This window comes from Gamsiella multidivaricata (assembly GCF_025024155.1).
Source record: "Gamsiella multidivaricata strain RSA 2152 chromosome Unknown BC939scaffold_5, whole genome shotgun sequence".
In the NCBI taxonomy this organism is placed as follows: Eukaryota; Fungi; Mortierellomycota; class Mortierellomycetes; order Mortierellales; family Mortierellaceae; genus Gamsiella; species Gamsiella multidivaricata.
This window is the reverse complement of record NW_026251713.1, coordinates 363,286-380,347: the sequence shown is the minus strand read 5'-3', so window position 1 is coordinate 380,347 and position 17,062 is coordinate 363,286. Positions and strand designations below refer to the sequence as shown.

The 17,062-nt window shown below is 49.9% G+C and overlaps 6 protein-coding genes across 6 annotated transcripts; 3 read left to right on the top strand and 3 right to left on the bottom strand.

The window, feature by feature from the left end:
• BC939DRAFT_437945 (WD40-repeat-containing domain protein) lies at positions 1-3,452 on the bottom strand. The gene is made up of 7 exons (XM_051553767.1): positions 3,281-3,452; positions 2,214-3,166; positions 1,957-2,121; positions 1,688-1,842; positions 1,361-1,598; positions 1,065-1,277; positions 1-958 (listed from the first exon to the last, which is right to left on the bottom strand). The coding sequence occupies exons 2-7, from the start codon at positions 3,117-3,119 to the stop codon at positions 65-67; spliced, it is 2,571 nt and encodes an 856-aa protein (XP_051416701.1). The 5' UTR covers positions 3,120-3,166; positions 3,281-3,452; the 3' UTR covers positions 1-64.
• An 857-nt stretch (positions 3,453-4,309) lies between these two features.
• On the top strand, positions 4,310-4,840 carry BC939DRAFT_437944 (uncharacterized protein). The gene has a single exon (XM_051553766.1). The coding sequence runs from the start codon at positions 4,414-4,416 to the stop codon at positions 4,714-4,716; it is 303 nt and encodes a 100-aa protein (XP_051416700.1). The 5' UTR covers positions 4,310-4,413; the 3' UTR covers positions 4,717-4,840.
• Positions 4,841-5,014: 174 nt separating this feature from the next.
• BC939DRAFT_437943 (uncharacterized protein) lies at positions 5,015-7,329 on the bottom strand. Its single transcript, XM_051553765.1, has one exon. The coding sequence runs from the start codon at positions 7,077-7,079 to the stop codon at positions 5,178-5,180; it is 1,902 nt and encodes a 633-aa protein (XP_051416699.1). The 5' UTR covers positions 7,080-7,329; the 3' UTR covers positions 5,015-5,177.
• A 71-nt stretch (positions 7,330-7,400) lies between these two features.
• On the bottom strand, positions 7,401-11,650 carry BC939DRAFT_437941 (uncharacterized protein). The gene is made up of 7 exons (XM_051553764.1): positions 11,168-11,650; positions 10,887-10,930; positions 10,630-10,774; positions 9,122-10,455; positions 8,565-8,991; positions 8,157-8,387; positions 7,401-8,067 (listed from the first exon to the last, which is right to left on the bottom strand). Exons 1-7 carry the CDS (start codon positions 11,243-11,245, stop codon positions 7,849-7,851), a joined length of 2,478 nt encoding a protein of 825 aa, XP_051416698.1. The 5' UTR covers positions 11,246-11,650; the 3' UTR covers positions 7,401-7,848.
• A 698-nt stretch (positions 11,651-12,348) lies between these two features.
• Positions 12,349-14,477, top strand: BC939DRAFT_525260 (uncharacterized protein). The gene is made up of 2 exons (XM_051561303.1): positions 12,349-12,430; positions 12,558-14,477. The coding sequence occupies exons 1-2, from the start codon at positions 12,388-12,390 to the stop codon at positions 14,453-14,455; spliced, it is 1,941 nt and encodes a 646-aa protein (XP_051416697.1). The 5' UTR covers positions 12,349-12,387; the 3' UTR covers positions 14,456-14,477.
• Positions 14,478-14,575: 98 nt separating this feature from the next.
• BC939DRAFT_437937 (coatomer epsilon subunit-domain-containing protein) lies at positions 14,576-16,145 on the top strand. The gene is made up of 4 exons (XM_051553763.1): positions 14,576-14,677; positions 14,830-15,232; positions 15,341-15,727; positions 15,834-16,145. The coding sequence occupies exons 1-4, from the start codon at positions 14,632-14,634 to the stop codon at positions 15,931-15,933; spliced, it is 936 nt and encodes a 311-aa protein (XP_051416696.1). The 5' UTR covers positions 14,576-14,631; the 3' UTR covers positions 15,934-16,145.
• Positions 16,146-17,062: the final 917 nt, after the last annotated feature.

The window sequence follows — 17,062 nt, the reverse complement described above, 5'->3', positions numbered from 1 at the left end:
GTGGTATATGACCATTATTACATACGATTTAATATTTGAAAAGATGCTGGCTCTAAAGCCGCTTCTATCGCAGCGGAGGTGGCCGCTTCCACACCTTGATGTGTCCTCTCCGGTCACTCGTCATGATCGCGTCCTCCTTGAAAATTATACTTGCCAACGGTTCCTGATGAATCACTTTTGCCATCAAAGGCTGCAGCATCGCGACGTGAGATCGTGGTTCGGGTGGTCGAACGACCTGAAAGTCCCCGTTATTATGCGAGAGTCCTTGTCCATGATTCTGGTTATGGCTGTTATTATGGTGGTGATGGTGGTGGCTGTCCTGGTTATCTGAGCCCTGAAAGTGAGGCTTGTGTAGGTGGAGATGAGGCAACGTCCGAGCATGGGCGGTTTTCCTGTAAATGGCATTCGAAGAGCCCGTATCGGCTGTTTCATCCGCGTTGACCCCGCTCGAAGTTCCAGCCGCAGTACTAGTTGAGTGCGCCCGACCACGACCAACCTCTGAGACCAGCGTCGCAGAGTAGACGGACGAACTTGATGAGGAACTTTCATCTACTACAGGGACTTCTCCCGCCCGAACCGGATACTGGAATGGTGATGGGGCGACGCCGGCACTAGCATGGGTGCCGTAGACGTCTCGGGGTGAAGGCAAGACCGAGGAGGTCTCATCGCTTCCATCGCTTGCGTGGTCTTGAGCACTTTCCTCTGCAATGACTGGAGGCGCACGGTGATGAAAATGATGGTGATGATGATGATGATGGTTCGCTGCAGGCGTTGGATGCGACGCCTGCGAAGTGGACAACTTATTCGCGTGGTGTCCCGAAAACAAGCTGTGGCCGCCATTCCCCTTCAAGCTGCTGATACTACCCTTACTGGCATGTCCTGGCTTATACCCACTGGCGCCTCCTCCGGACGCCATGCCTGATACAGTAGCGTTGCTGCCGCGCCTTTGAGCCGCCGCCTATCATATTGAGAGTATTTGAATTAGGACGCATCCTCGAATCTCGAATCTCGAATCTCGAATTATATTATGGGAGAACGAACGGGTTGTGGAATTTGGCACTCACCACTGCCTTGGGTTTATGCAGAGCACCCACACTGAAATCCCAAAGAAGCAGTTTCGCATCCTCGCCTACACTCCCGAAACGGTAGTTGCGCTCATCACACCTCCATGGATCAAAGGCCACTCCTGTCACGTACGATTGGTGTCCCTGGCATCGTGCGACAATTCTTTGGTCCTTGAAAGACCAAATAGTCACCAGATCGTCCTGACCGCCAGTCTAGAGTACACAAGGTTGATTACAGGTAAATAAATGTCGACATTACGACCATATGAGAAAACAGAACGCAAATGGGCTCTTACCAGGACATATTTGCCGTCAGGGCTCCAGCACACACAGTTCAAGGCTCCAAAATAGGCAGAGAAGGTATCTAAGAGTCTTTCGCTCCTGAAATCGATTATTCTTAGGCAGCCATCCATAGACACAACTGCGACATGCTGGAGATCGGGCGAGAATGCAAAAGCTGTGATTGGCTTCTTGGACACCTGCCAATGGCTGATGGGATTGTGCTTTCCATGCTTTGGTCGTGTTACGTGAAATCTAATGTAGATTAGCTCCAGAATTAGAAGGTCGTGCAGCCTTCCTAAGCACACACAGATCATAGAGCGAGAGTATGAATCAGGTCTTACAGGGTGTCATTTGGTGGGTGTGGTACTGTAAACGTGTTGTCGTCCCTGTCCTTATCCATGATCAAGATGGATCCATCCTGGAAAGCGGTCATGAACTGGCTTTCAGACCCGGGCATCCACTTGATCATGGTCACTGCGCTATCCTTGATGATCGCCTACATTCCATTCGGGAAAAAAGATAACGGCCGAGATATGAGGGTCGCGTACAGACTTTCACAAACGCAGAAATACGCATGTCGTATTGCATGTTTGTCCAGTTGGCTCCGCACCTGTTTATTGAGTCGATAATACTTGTTGCAGAGTGGATCGAACCAAATGATATCGCCCGTTGAAAAGCCAATGATGACATCCAGATGATCGCAGCTTCGCGTGAGTATATTAACATCGTGAGAGGTTGGAAATGCCTTTGTAAACGAAATATGTGACAGCGGTTCCTAATCACCAAGAAAGAATGGTGTTAAGTGTTGGCGCTTTCTGCAGGTAACACTTTATAAAAAGGCGAAACGTCAGCTGGGTATCGGCTTACATTGGGTTTCTGACCCAGGTCACTCCAAGTGAACGTCCTTCCCGTGTTCCAGAACAAGTACACATCTTCGCCTACGCGGTTGGCCAGGATCTTGGCCAGGTTATCGTGCGTTGTGATCTTGGCCACAAATGTCGAGTTCGTTTTTGTAATGTTGTTCTTGGACCTCTTTTTCTTGCTGTTGAAAAATGACGAGAACCCAGCAGAGGAGCCTCCTGTGACCGAGGACGACAGGTTGGCACCGCTGTTGTCTTCTTGACTCTGAAAGTAATAGCTGTTGCCTCGACTTAAACTCTTGAACCCATGTTGTTGTTGTTGTTGTTGTTGTTGTTGTTGTTGTTGTTGTTGTTGTTGTTGTTGTTGTTGCGGCATAGGTGGTGGTAGTCCGAACTGTGAGCATGGGTCGGACAGGCGACTCGAGGGTGTTGAATCCTTCAGGGGAGGCGGGCCTGGGGTCATCGGCTGAGAAAGTGCTGGAGATATCATATCGCTGCAAGAACTCTTGAGCTCGCTTGAGACATCTTCATTGTACAAGGGCAAGTCGACTAGGTTGCCGTGGAAGTTCCTTGACAAGACCCTTCCTCCTGCAACTGATGACTCTTTCTCATCCCCGCCACCTTTTTCATCCCCAAGTTTGAAATCCTTGAGACGTTCCTCGAGGCGATCGAGGTCCGAGGTTGAGAGTATGCTGTATGTATTAGTTTGCTTATCGTGTGCTCTCGTCACATTGGCGCCACTGCCTCCGGCGCTTAAATAGTCCTTGTACTTGACAGAGACGGAAGAGACATGCGTGGGGATGACAGGGTGCGGCAATACTTGGTCTAGGAAGATGTCCTGATACAGCTCATATCGTCCCTCCGCAGCTACAAACTCGGTACAGGCGAGGACCGGGGACAAAGGCGTGGCCATTCAGCGGTTTCGGAAGTGAAGTTGGTAATAGCGCCCTCGTAGATAGACTACAGAACAACCCGTAAAAAGAAAAAAGAAGAAAGAAGAAAGGAGGACGAGAGCAGGTTAGCGAACAGCAGTCGCGCCAATGAAACGCAGTAGAGGCCATCGCATTCCCATACCAGGGAGGCAGATACACTCAGGGCGGGTGATGGCGAAGGAGGGAGAGGGATGGCAATGAAGAAAGTGAAGTTGTGGATGAGGACGATGAGAAGGTGAAGAACACAACCAGGCCGTTTCACTCGGCCGCTCAAGTGGACTGTTAAATTGCTTCATATTTTCCTGAAACAGAAGTGAGGTCAGAGGGACGCCCGCAAGCTTAAGCGCTCTTTGGGGCCCCAAAATCACTCTCGGCCTGTGTTCCCTCGATTCTCTCCCTGCCTCATTTCTTGAGCAATTTGGGATTGTAAAAGCCGCTCAGAAGGCCTTGTGGGTGCCACCAACGTCTCTAGTCTTCCTTATATAATAGTAAAGAGAAAAATGGTTTGTCGGATAAGGATTGCAAAATACCCGGGTATTCGATCAATGGCTGGTCCACTGCTCTCGAACTGAGCGTAGATTCTGGTCCACTGCGATGCGTCAATTGCATCGTTATACTTGATGACTGGTCGACAGCGCTTCAGGCTCCCCAGCGCAAGCCGAGGTGGTCTCCTGGCATCGAAAGCCACTAAGTTCGATCATAGGGCATAAGCTGGGAGATAATTCGGACTGGTGCCCCTCACGCTGAGGAGCTTTGGCCGATCCAAAGACGCTCATCCTGCTTCAGTAGCTTCTTGACGCTGTTGCGGATGGGTGAAGATCGCCTTCAGGCGGTCTGAAGGTGCCTCCATGTTACAAATGTCCAGTGTCTGTTGCGCCACCTCGGCCATGGTCGTCAATCTCTTGCCATATGATGTCTGTCCTTTGCCCATGTTCTCCGTGGTCTCCTTCGTGTCCCCACGAAAGAGGTGCAGGTGTTGACAGACGCGTTCGTCCTCGACCAATCGCAGGTGTTTAAATATGTGGTTGCAGCACAGCACAGCACACCCTGGCATATTATTCCATCCCCGCAGGACGGAGCAAACATCCCGCGGGCATAGGAACCAATGGTTTGGTTGTGAGCATATAATACGAAAATCGCTCTCGCCCCCTTCCTCCTCCGTCCCCTTCCTCCTCCGTCCCCACATCGCCACTTGTTTTGTTCACCATCAGCTCACAAGCCAGTCCTGCATCGATCTCCAGCAGCACTTCCACCTGTTTCTGCCCTGTGTACTACATGCACGCTAACCCATGGTCCTCTCAGTCTTACCTCGCTTGCCTCTTGCGCACGCTGTTCGCAACAACCCCTTCACTCTCCAGTAAACTGAACCCAGCAATCTGTCTTCATCTACCTTCATGCGCTGCTCCTCTCCACTTTATCAGGCACCGTTGTCCAGTAGCCGCGACACTATTCACACTTGCACTTGGTTATCATGCTCTTCCTACCCGTCTCGGCGGCCTCCGTTTTCCAAGTCAGTATAGGGGTCGTCGATGTTTCCCTCTATTTATACGAAAGAGGTATCGAAGGACAACAGGTTAATCCCAATAACCAAGCGTGGGGGGGTGCACATCGAATCTGTCTGGCGTTTTTTCTACGAGTATATCATTACCACCGAACAGGGAATGGTTTTGCGAGCACTTTGAAAAAAAAAAAAAAAAAAAAAAAAATATCGTCGTGATTTCACGCTAGACACCGTATTTACAGGCCCTCCGACACATCAGAAACAGAGGCGCTCATCAGGCCAGATCGTCAACACGCAAATACTCGACTTTGAAGTTCTAAGAGATGGCAGGTCTGCCGCAAAAAATAAAATAAAAATAAAATAAAAATAAAATCTTCCATGTGAATTTGACAGACTGTACGGGTTTCTATTTCAGCAGAGCAAGCAATGGCTATGGACATGTATCTGCGAAGGGCGATGTGCGAGTGCATGTAAAAGGAGACGGAAAAAAAAATGGAGCGCAAAGGAGTGCTATGATATTTCCTATCATACGTGCACTCTAAACCCCTCCTCCGCATAAGAGTGCTAGGGCCTGAATGGCATCCATTTGGTCCGAAGCGAGATCCTCGCCATTGGGTATTACGATCTCGGGCTCCAGTCGGGGGCCATTTTCGGTAGGTGGATTCGAAGCCGAGTTGTCGTGGGTGGTGATGGAGGCCGTTGCTACTTCTGGTGCAAGGTTTTGATGCTTGGTCTCTTCCTGTTGTGGTAGAGGCAGGTACGCTACTGGGGCGCTGCTCGAGGTGGCATCATCGAGGTAAGCTCCTTCAGATATGACAATGGCAGGGCCGCCTTGAAGAGATGAACTGTTCGTTTGAGGAGCCGATGAGACTGGCATGGACGTTGGTGAGGATGCTCGAGAGTGCTGTGACTGGAGGGCAAGAACAGCAGAGTTAATGGCATTCTGTAGTGGTGCCATATATCGCCTAGCTGGATCTTCTTCATCGTCAGTTTCCTCCGATATTGCGCCCTTCAGCTGCGTGCCGAATTCATCAACCATGGACAATCCTGAGGTAGTCGCTAAGAGAGGCGGAGAGTTCTTGGGCGTTGGTTGATGATAGGAAGAGAAACGTCTTCCTGTGGTGGTGTATACTGCAGGGCGATGATCAATAGGAAGCAAATTGCTGGTCGAGGCCGCCACTGATAAGGATGGGTTGAGGGATGCGGCCGCAATGGCCATACTGGGGCCAGTTCCCGAAGTCGGGTAGTGCATGGCGTTAGCGGAAACAGTCGAGCCAGAGTTGTAATGGTTTTTAGGAAAAGTGTCCGTTGCGATTGAATAACGGCGGAAGGAAAAGTTGAGTAGACGCTTTGATCCAATGGCCTTCCAATCCTCATCTTCTGTAACAGATGGACTATCGGTCGCGTCGTCTTCTGCCTTCACGGATGGATTGCTTGTTGTGCCGATTCCTGATACCGCGTTGCCATCATTTAAGACGATCACAGGATGGGAAGCTTGGGTCACCATCTGCCACCTTCCTCGACCCATGGCCTTGAAGAGTGGGTTGGACTCGAGAGCTGCTGTTAAGTCCTTCTGCCATGCGTCCCCTGGAGCATTCCGGTAGATGGGATAATTATCATGGACCCATGCAAAGATTTCACGGATCGTCTTTTGCTTGGGAGATGCCTCAAACATCTGCACAAGGAGATTGCACCAGGCTTCCATAGACATACTGCATTCATCCTGCAGACCCACGGGTGGTGATCGTGTCCTGGGTCGACTTGCGTGTCCGCCGGAGGCCTTTCGCTTCAGTTTCCGCGCCTGCGCTCCTGAATGCTCTTGTTTGAATCTCTGGATCTCCTCAACGGACAGCGTGGGCGAGTCCTCGTCCATCAGGTCCAAATGTTTGTCAACATAACGTATCCTTGTATCAGATCCATCCTGACGATGCTCATACGGGCTGTGTTGGTCCTCGTACAGATTGTGTTCGGCATATCGAGTCCCCGAGCTGCCCTCACCCATGTCCCGATCCAAAGTCTCTTCACCTTCGTCAACATCCTCGTTCTCGTCCTCTTGACTAGAATGGTCGCTTTCGCCACGGCCCTCCTCTGATTTAAGGCTTTCCAAATGCACCAAGGCTCGCCTTGGAATAAACGTCCATGTGCTCCGTCCGTTTTGTCGAAAGCATTCATAAGAAGATAAGGTTGTTTTGACACTTGTTTGCATCGTGTGCATGTCGTGGCGGTAGTAAGGATATGCCTGCATGATCCATGCATAGAGTTCCGACTCACGATAGGTGAGAGTCTGCTCAAAGTTGCTCTTAAAGGCATTGACGAGGATCAAAAACCAGGACTCGTTCGGTTTAGAGTGCTCCGTCCGCGAGAGCTTCCTCTTGAAGACTTGTGGAGAGGTTGCGCTGGCCGAGCTTTTGGCAGAAGGACTTTGCGGCGGCGTGGACATGAGGAAAAATATGGCTATATGGCTCGGCGGAGGGTAAGAAGGTGTAGCGAGACAAGAGATGAAGAGAATGTGAAGAAGCAGTTTCGGGAATGGAAGAGCGGTGATGGCGAGACTAAGGTAAAGCAGAGTGGGGAGAGGAGGGACGGGGTGGACGTGTAAGCAGAGCGGAGGAGCTGTAGGATGGTGATGAGAGCGATGGGGAAGTGAACGGGTTTGTAGAAGGGACCACCCATAGCAAGAGGGCTCAGGGAAGGTATACAGGGCAGGTTTGTTTACGCCAAGCCACTTCCGACTTGAACAATTGAATTGAACGAAGAAGCTTTGCCCTCGTTTGAGTGCTTCGCCCTTGCCCTTGTTGAGTGCTTCGCCCTTGCCCCTGGTATTTGCGCGAATCATGCCCTCGAATTGTTGAGCTGAGTGTCCTGATATTCGAACAGCTATCCCCCGGTACCTTGTATGCGCTACTTGAAGTATTTGGGCTAAGCTTTTTTTGCCGCCGCCGCCGCCGTCATCGTCATCAAAGTCACCAAGACCAATCAAGAGTACCCGGTTGTGGGTCTAAACTTTTACTGATTTTTTATGGGTGTGTGGCAAGGGGAAGTTTTCTTCTATTTTGTGAGTTCTGCCGGAATAACCTCCATCATAGCCTCACACCCTATATTCCTATTGCTGCAGCCTGAAGCGAAACGAAAAAAGACGCCTCAGTTTGCATTTGATGCCTCTATCTTTGTAAGATGTCCGCAACAAAACTTGCGAAGGCCATGCCTCGCTATCGATCGTCCTTTATCTCTCCCAAGATCCGTAAATCCTCCTCCGGGAATTCTACTTCTGAAATCAGCGTTGACACAAACACCCTCTCAGCCTGAAGACGACCCATGAGCATGGGTGCGTCGTCGCTTGAGCACTGCAGCAACGTTGGAGCGAATACCATTGCTAGATTGGCCAGGCTCATCTTGGTCGCCTCTTTGACTGTTGGATCATTAAATGTCTACATGGTATACGCAGCACACGATAAATAAAGACAAATACAGGAAAAAATAAACATGAAAAAAGAGTATGTGCAAACGCTATAGTCACCTTCAAGAATGACACCAAGTAGATCATCATTTCCTTGTGCCACAATGGCAAAGCAGAAATTACTCTGGCCACTGCATCTTTATCCTCTGCTCCTTGGATGCACTGCTGGTACATTCCATATGGGATGATGGGTTCTGGGAGATCCCGGATCCAAAGCCGCAGCAGTGAACATGGAACATGAGGATCGGTGATTCCTTCAAGATCATAGTTACCGAGCTCTATCCTTGCCCTCTGTAGTGTAACGCATATGCAGAGAGTTAAAAGAAGGTTGTGAGAAGTCCATAGATTTTTGAATATACGTCTTTGTGCCCTGTGCTCAATGGTGGCTGTGCTTATGCACGGGCCATGCGGGCGAACAGAGACAGGACGACCAAAGTTGAAAACACTGAAATCAACTAGGACACATACCAGCTCTGCTACTGATCCCAGGTCACCGGAAATGCGAAAGATACCCTCCGTCTTGTGACCTCCAAGGCTGATAACGCTTTCCTTCAGAAACACCATGAGTCGAGGCACACGCCAAGCAGCCCATTCTCCTCCTGATGCCATTTGGCGTCCCATCAACCGCTCAAGTGTCGCTTCAAACACGCTTGGTCTGAACGCCGCCTCTTGAGCTCGCGCAATTTCAATTAAAGTTAATTGTTTGGCCCTGGAGCCTCTTTTGCTGATCCTACGCAACAGGTCGAGGCAATGCTGAGCCATTACTGGTATAGGATGGAGAGATGTTGTTGCGTGTTGAGTAAGGAACGAGGCCAAATACTCGTGCAAGTTTTTCGAAGGCGCAAATGTGATCAGCAAGATAGTGAACAGGTGCCATCCCTTGATGCTGCCCTCTCTGGTGCCCAGCGAAGATTCGTATAATCGAAGGGTGAAAGTAGAAAATGCAATGTGAATGCGATTAGAAATAATCCAGTCAAACCATGTCTACGTGGATGCAGATGCATTCATACAAACGACCCACTAACCTGCTTGGGTTCTCTGTAAGCTGCTTACAGAGCTGCACATATATTTCGTCACGAAGTTCGCCATGGTCCAGGCCTTTCTTGATCAACTCTAGAACCAGCTTGGTGTCGTCCTCCGATTGGATCGACAGATCGACACATGTCTCACCCAACTCTATCCCTGTTGGGCCCGCATATCCATTACCCTTCCGCTCTCCCATCAACTTTTGCACAATTTTGAAGCACCGAAGGGCGTCTTTTTGAACCCCACGTTTGTCGAAAACCATCAAAGGTTGACTGAGCGGACTCTTCTGATGGAGTAGCATCTTCTCCATGGGGACTCTACGTCGAAAAAGCCCCTTTTTGTGTGTTGAAAAGTACTTTTCAGCGAATCCTGCGATACGAAACTGGGAAATAGACGACTGCAACTCTGCCGGGAGAGCGGGATGTGTTCCTGGTGGGAAAACGCTACCGCCTATTCTGGGATGATAGGGTTGAACAATATGCGTTCCGTCTCTGACAGAGGATTTCGGAGGGGTTTGAGGCGGGCTAGTCGACATTTTGCGTAGGGCCTCTTGTTGCTGCTCAATTATCATTGGCGACATCTTCCTGGCTGCTTCATCGTTCACGATCGGTGCCCCGATACCAAATTTCCTGGCTCGTTCAGCAATCTGAAAACTCTTGCGGGCAGGTTGAAATGATGTGCCACTAAAGGTCGCACAGCTGTTGAGCGTCATAGAACTGCCTGAGGTTGGAGGATGTGAGGCAGACAGAGGAATGCTAGGGCGGGAGTTCACCCCTGACTGTGATCGAGATGGAACGGCGATCTGTTGTGCTGACGCAAACGAAGATCTGCTGAGTGTCATTGAAGCCGCCTTTTGAAGGGTCGAGACGATTGAGTTTGTCGAGAGTGTAGGGCCAGATTGTTGTTGTTGTTGCGAATTGGCGTGTTTGGGTTTTGATCTCCAGTTACTAATGTCCTTCAGCCCTGAGCCAGTGGTGGGCGATAATGGCGGTGACAGCTCTGGCCGTGAAACTGACTCTGGGTCGGGCAGGTTTCGTGATATTCCAAGGGAGATTGTGCTACTGGAGTCTTTCGGTGGAGTAAGAACGATCTGCTCAGAGATGCTGAGTGAATTTCTGTGTCCTGCGGCGTTACATAATGCAGACGGTTCAGTCGGGGTTTCGGCTGGGGAGAGAAGGCCAGCGTTACTGAGAAATACGATGGAGGCCGTTGCATCCGGTGCAGACGGGATCTGCAGTCTTTCGACGCTCCTTCTCGCGGCTGCTCGGCTCTGCTGTGCCTGTGCCGCACCAGTGGAGAGATGAAGGGAAAGGCGCTGGCCAATAACGGATTTCTAATACGATTGTCAAGCAAATCCGGAACGTAAAAAATTATGCGGTCATTTTCGATTGTTCTTTGGCGATCAAGCGGAGAACACCATCGTTCGTCCTGGCGCGGTGCAGTGCAAGGACGGGGCCAAGCACGAAGCCACAGACTTTGGATCGCGCTAAAATGAAAGGATACTTGCCTGGATTGCTGTTAAGGAGATGATATGGGTGCTATCCTGCGGTCGCTCCCATTCAGTCTGGCCGGTCTTTGTATTGTAGTAATAAGGCAGATTATGGATATCATCAAACAGCTCCCACCACTCGCCCGCCGGGCTCTGGTGCTGACTTTGAGCGGCGTGGAATATCGTGGGGTTAGGACGCAAAGAAAATACCAATGTTAGCCGAAAGGGCCTTGATTCTCTCATGGACCTCGTACAACTCTGGGAATAGACCTTACATGGTGGCTCCCTCCGGAAGGGACCAGTTGCACTCCCCGCTGGCCTTTGGTGCGCGTAGAAGTCCAGTAGGGCGACAGAATAAGCCATGGCGGGGGAGGGTCGCGTGGTTCGACAGCAAAGCATAACGAGTTTAGAAGTGTGATGATTGGATAGAGCGAAAGGTCAGTCAGCACCAAAACAGGGGCAAGGTCTTGACCTGAAGGAAAATGTCTCATGAAAGGGCAACAGTCTCCCAGTCCCCAAGACGCAATCACTCTTGATCAAACAGAGTCCTCTTTACCAGGTTGGCGTAGAAAGTGTTGTGGGATTCAGGATCGGTGATTTCCACCCAAACGGGACTGGATATTGCCAATGCCATGCTCGCAGGATCGCTAGGATCAAAGGAGGGTATATATGTCCGTGCACGCGTGGGGACGAGTATGGATGTGAGTGCGAGAACGAGTGTGAGTGTGAGAACGAGTATGGGTGCAAAGACGAGTATGGATGCAAAGACGAGTATGGGTGCAAAGACGAGTATGGGTGCAAAGACGAATATGGGTATCAGCACGAGTATGGATGTGCAGGCGGGTGTGCGTTTGTGGGGAGCGACAAGGAAGAAGGTCGTCGGGTTCGTGGGATACGGTGAGGGCCCGTTGGGATAAACGAGTGCAATGAAGAGGAAGAGTGACTTGAAGGAAGTAGTGGCAGAAGAAACAGACAAAGAGGGGGGAGGGAGGACAAAGACAAAAGGCACATTTGGGCAATTTAACGAGGACAGACGAGGACGACAACGCAAAAGTGACACCAAAAAAAAGGAGTCCAATTTTAATAAAGAATGGACGACGTCAACAGCGCGCAACAGACCCGCCGGAAGAGGAAGCAGCAGCGGAAAAGGAGTGAGCATGTGTGTAGTAGGCAGAGTACGAATGGCCAGATGGGCTTGCGTCCGTTTGCACCTGGATCGCTTGGATCAGCAACAACAGATGTGGTACTGCAGCCTCGGGGGTGAGTATTGGATGCGCCGTTGACATCAACCATACCATGTCTGTATCTGCGCCTGTGCCTGCACTTGCATCTGTACCTGAAATTACATGTGGTAACTCCCTTTCCCCCTTTTTTTCTTTTGTGCAGCTGGCCCTACTCCTGCATGGCACTTAATGCACTCATCATGCATTCAATCAACACCTTCTTCCCCAGTTGTATGCAAAAGAAACGGTGAACAGGCAGGTTAATTGGAAAAGAGAAAAAAGAAAAAAGAAAAGCATACTCCCTGTAGACATGTATCTGGGTTGCCGTGTACTCCTACCCCCTTTTGTCGGATCCAGGGTATGGTCCACTGGGGCGTCCTGGTCTGTGCGTGGGTTGTAAAATACGACCTATTGTGGATCCTTGGAACGATGCTGTGCAGGCGAAATTACAAGACGATCTATTAAGCATAAACAGTCACTTCCTCGCAGATAAACAAACCGAAGCTTCCAAGACCGAAAAGATGTCTCCTTTGTGTCAACAGGACCCCCCACCATGCATCGGATCACTATTCATTACACGACTTCACGGCAGACAGGTAATATGCCTGTTCTTCTTCTTCTTCACCCTCTCTTCCGTGCGGTTTTGTTTAGCCCTTGAACAGAAATGCTATTGCGAGGGCACCACAGAAACTGATCGCTTTTTATTCTTGGTTGTTGCCATAGCCGCCAAATATCCCCATGTCCGGCAGTATATTGCCGGCCATCGGCTCATACGAAACCTATCTACATCAACAACAGGATTTCAAGACGGAGACAAGACGGGACCAGACAATACAATATCTAGTGCATCGGAAGATGACTTGACCAATACCACTGTGTCTGAAAAGCAGTCGGATCCCACACCGGTACCTACAACGGCTACCAACACAACCGATTCAGAATTGAGAACCAAAGAGGACTTTGTCAAAAAGTTTAGGTTGAAGCCTTCTGTTGAGGTCGGTATCCGGGCAAGGTTTCTGGAAAAGCAGAGAAAACAGGCGGAGGAGGAGGCTGCTAGACTGGCCGCGAAAGAGTCTGAAGAAGTCGATTCGAATATTGAAACCGGAAAGATTCAGCGATTATTCGAAAAGTTACAACTGAATGGAGATACAGCTACATCAGGATCAGCAGATGTTACCGGAACAGGACCCAACAACTCCCAAAACGTCTCCGACTCCTGGAAATTCCTGTTTGACGAGGACGACTTGGGTGACAAGAAGGCCACGGAGGGAGATAGTGGTGACAAAGATAAAGATATGCTGGACAGGATACCAGGCGCCTCCGAACTATTTCCGAGCCTGTCCGAACATCGGGCAGCAGCATCCACAACAGTTTCTGAAGACCGCTCACATAAGCCAAGTCTCGGCCAGCATTCTCCCAGCACGGATCGTTGGAAGGATCCCAGGATGAAGAGCACAGAGAGAGATGCATTCAAAGCTCTCTTTTCTTCTCTCTTCGAGCAAAAGAAGCCAGAGCCGCAGGAAACCAGTGTAGGCGGGAAGATGCAGTCTCTTTTCTCGAACTTCAATCGGACAGGGCTGGACGATGCGGTCGAAGGCGATCAAACAGAGGACTCAGGGTCTCTGCCTCTATTTGGCACCCTTCCGGCAAGCTCGACTGCTTCTATGGGCTCGCAGTCTTCTGACGCATCGACTGATGACGACCCCATGCAGGTCCTTCGCCGACAACTCCAAAACCTTTCCAAGCGCGTGGAGCCGATCTATCTGGAAAGGAAACCAAAAACGCCGAGCTTCCAGGTCATGGAGAACACTGTCGGACCACAGGACTGGATGACACGAGATCCAAGTATGCCCCAGGAGAACAATTTGTTCAATGCGATCAGAGAGGAAAACAAAGTTGCTATCAGGATGAGGAAAGAACTGGAGGAAAAGCAGCGAGATATCATCAAGGTGAAGGAGTTTGTGGACGAGCTGATCGAGCCTTTTGTTCAACCACCATCACCCTCGAATGCAGATGTCGTGAGGCCCTCTAGCGTCAGCTTGGACAGTCTCCTAGCCCAAGCTATTTTGGCCGCGTCCTCGTCAAGTTTGGAAGTCAGCAGTTCTGGAAACAATGGCGAGGAAACGAATCCGGACACCTACAGCCCACCCTCAAGATCTCTACATCCGTTTATGGGGCATGCGCTCGTGGAACACACCCGTAGACAAGGTCTTCCAGTGTTTATCCGGACGGTGCGTACAGAATCCTATAAGGCGCTTCTCAAGAGTCGATGGAATGCATGGCACGACGGGCCTGGTTGTCTCGAGATCCTGAGAGAAATGCAGCGTAGTGGCGCTTTGGTCGATGGAGAGACCAAGAGTCTTGTTCGTAACATGCGGAAAGAACTTAGGATCTTCTCCTTAGCACCCTCATCTATGGTCTCAGAAACAGTGAGTTCAAAGGAACAGCTTCAGCAGTACGGCTGGGGCGATGAGGAGCAGGCGGCTCCACTCGTTGAAATGCTGAATATCATCAAAGCTGCACATGAAGACGGTGACCATGCATATGATATGAAGCAGTGGGCCAAGAGGGCCGAGCCCAGGTCACATTCTAGCCGCCGGTCATCTACCGTTTCAGTATAAAGTTAATAAACGCTTGCAAGCAATCCCCTTGACCGAAAGAGATTCTCGAACGAAAGCCACCAGCCGCAATTTGGATGTGCTGGCAACTTGAGAGCGCGACATCATCCTAGACCTCTTCATCGCGCAACTTGACATCTTTACAACTCCTTCATCACACACAATCCATCAACATCACCATGGACGAAAACACCCTCTTTGCCATCCGCAATCTTTTTTACTCGGGTACGGCACCATCTTAGTCGTTCACTGACCAGGAACAAGATTGCGACTCCACTCTGTGCTCACGACAAGCGTTCCTTGCCTTGTCTCGTAACCAGAGGCGACACTAACGCTTCTTCGCTGCCGCTTTATCCTTCTTGAATATCGCCAATCAGGTAACTACAACCAAGTCGTCGCCGATACCACCTCGTCCAAGACCCGTACCTCCGCCAACCAGGCAACAGCCCACCAGCTTGACCTCTTTCTTTTCCGGTCACTGATCGCTACTAAGGACTATGCTCGTGTGGCACAGGAAATCACAGAGTCCCATGGCCTAGGACTCCAGGCACTGAAGGCACAGGCTGTTTACTTGGACGCCGTTCAGTCGGCTGACTCTGCAGGACGTGATGCAGCCCTAGCACATTTGAGAGAATTGCTCCAGGTTCATTCACCCGATGATCCTCAGCCTGAAGTCACGGCGCTGGAGGTCAAGGTCGTAGTAGGACAGGTCCTGGCATCCGAAGGTCTGGTCGAAGAGGCATTAACTGTCCTATTGCCCCATAATAACCATCTTGAAAGGTAACGAGGAGTTGTGGTCTGCACTGGAGCAAACGGATGTCACTGATGGATCGCTAATCTCTTCTTTTTTTTTTTTTTTCTTTTTTTTTGTGTATGTATCGATATTAGTGTGGCGGTCGTCGTTCAAATCTATCTGCAAATGAACCGCGTTGATCTGGCCAAAAAGGAAGTGGAGGCTTGCAAATCATGGGCTGAGGACGCTATGTTAGCTCAATTGATGGAGGCCTGGGTGGGTCTCCGTGTCGGAGGAGGCGATCGTTACCAGAATGCGTACTACATTTACGAGGAGATCGCCACCTCAAGCACATCACCTACGGTCAAGTCGCTAGTCGGAGAGGCCGCTTGTAATATTCAGATGGGACAATATTCAGAGGCGCATGGTATTTTGCAAGAGGCTCTTTCCAAGGAACCCACCAACACGGACGCAATTGTGAACCTGATCGTTCTGTCAACTTTGATGAGCAAACCCACAGAGGATATCAGTGCCCTTGTCCAGTATGTTTTATCAGAACGGTTCGTTTGGCAGAGGTCAGGGCCATGTATAACGTTGGAGGGTTGCTGATACTGTCATTGTTTTACTATCCACTTACCAACATTCTAGGCAATTGCAGAGCGTGGCGCCCAATCACTCGTACTTGCAGGACTTGGATCTGAAGTCGAGCCTTTTTGACCGCGCCGCTCAGCGTTTTGCCGTCGCTTAAGATGACCTCGGGCTAGGATATCAAAATGGACATAGGGCTGGGCATTAATATGGACGCCTGTACGAGCGTGTACAGTAAAAAAACAGGGTGCACAATGGATCTATGATACCAATGGAAGCAGTAGCAAGGATGAGCAAACCGGACTTCGCTATATAACGTCGCAGAAACATTGTCCTCCCAATAAAACATACAGATATATATTGTCGTTCGGAACAACACATCCTGTTGCATGTAAATATATGGACAGTAATGAAGAAGATGAAAAAAAAAAAAGATTTTACTGCAAGGAGAGGATGAGCATGCTTGCTCTTGCCTCAAAGAAGCGAAGCCGCCATTTCTGTGCAACTTGTTCTTGTCAAGATCTAGCATCGCTTTTGATCCTCGTGCGCTTTAACTTTTGAGTGCTGTAGCTTATACGGATGTGGGGACACGGTGAGAGCAGCACAGGGCAGTGCCCGCATCTTATTTCATCTGTACTGTACACGTCGCGATTATTGCCAGATTATAACTTTGTGCTGCTATGGCACGATAAGAAAGGACGTATCTCCTTGAAACGTACACACAAAGGCTCTGGAAAGAAGACACACAGTCAATCATGCTATCATTTTCATGGCCAGGTATTATCAATTGTAATAGATTGCAAAGAAGGGAAGTGGCTGCACTCAAGTATGAAGCACAGCAGTGAAATTTATGGGAGCATGTATGTGCAATGAGCAAGAAGTCAAAAGATACTTTTTTTTTTTTTCACTTGAGAAATCGCTCTTCCTGCCCTGCCCTGCCCTGCCCTGAGGATTATTCGACTTCCCCTTCCGCGGAATAGATCTGCCAACCGTAAAAACCATGAGCGGGCGCGATGGTTTTAATCTAAGGTTGATCCAAGGTTGGATCACAAAAAAAAAAAGGGGGGCAAACCGGTGTTTTGTGTTTGTTGATGGGCAACTTTGCTGGTGTTTGTGGAGAAGATAACATAAATGGGGTTTTGGGTTGCATCGTCCACGATTGTTAATCTTTGAGTAGGACAATCTCTCCACCCCGCCTCGCACAAGGCCCGAAGAGCTGTCTGTCAGACCCAAACTTTTCAAAGACTCGAGACCATGGTAGAAAAAAAAAAGAAACTTCAACCGCGGAG

What these genes read in the sequence shown, in the direction of transcription:
- BC939DRAFT_437945 (XM_051553767.1), bottom strand. Translation starts at nt 3,119, where the DNA reads ATGGCCACGCCTTTGTCCCCGGTCCTCGCCTGTACCGAGTTTGTAGCT. An exon ending in ATTATCGACTCAATAAACAG is followed by an intron (nt 1,843 to 1,956) that starts GTGCGGAGCCAA and finishes AATGGAATGTAG; the next exon opens with GCGATCATCAAGGATAGCGC. An exon ending in CTGACGGCAAATATGTCCTG is followed by an intron (nt 1,278 to 1,360) that starts GTAAGAGCCCAT and finishes TGTGTACTCTAG; the next exon opens with ACTGGCGGTCAGGACGATCT.
- BC939DRAFT_437944 (XM_051553766.1), top strand. Translation starts at nt 4,414, where the DNA reads ATGCACGCTAACCCATGGTCCTCTCAGTCTTACCTCGCTTGCCTCTTG.
- BC939DRAFT_437943 (XM_051553765.1), bottom strand. Translation starts at nt 7,079, where the DNA reads ATGTCCACGCCGCCGCAAAGTCCTTCTGCCAAAAGCTCGGCCAGCGCA.
- BC939DRAFT_437941 (XM_051553764.1), bottom strand. Translation starts at nt 11,245, where the DNA reads ATGGCATTGGCAATATCCAGTCCCGTTTGGGTGGAAATCACCGATCCT. An exon ending in TCTCCTTAACAGCAATCCAG is followed by an intron (nt 10,456 to 10,629) that starts GCAAGTATCCTT and finishes CAATCGTATTAG; the next exon opens with AAATCCGTTATTGGCCAGCG. An exon ending in CTTACAGAGAACCCAAGCAG is followed by an intron (nt 8,992 to 9,121) that starts GTTAGTGGGTCG and finishes GCTGGGCACCAG; the next exon opens with AGAGGGCAGCATCAAGGGAT.
- BC939DRAFT_525260 (XM_051561303.1), top strand. Translation starts at nt 12,388, where the DNA reads ATGCATCGGATCACTATTCATTACACGACTTCACGGCAGACAG. An exon ending in CACGACTTCACGGCAGACAG is followed by an intron (nt 12,431 to 12,557) that starts GTAATATGCCTG and finishes TTGTTGCCATAG; the next exon opens with CCGCCAAATATCCCCATGTC.
- BC939DRAFT_437937 (XM_051553763.1), top strand. Translation starts at nt 14,632, where the DNA reads ATGGACGAAAACACCCTCTTTGCCATCCGCAATCTTTTTTACTCGG. An exon ending in CCGCAATCTTTTTTACTCGG is followed by an intron (nt 14,678 to 14,829) that starts GTACGGCACCAT and finishes ATCGCCAATCAG; the next exon opens with GTAACTACAACCAAGTCGTC. An exon ending in CATAATAACCATCTTGAAAG is followed by an intron (nt 15,233 to 15,340) that starts GTAACGAGGAGT and finishes TATCGATATTAG; the next exon opens with TGTGGCGGTCGTCGTTCAAA.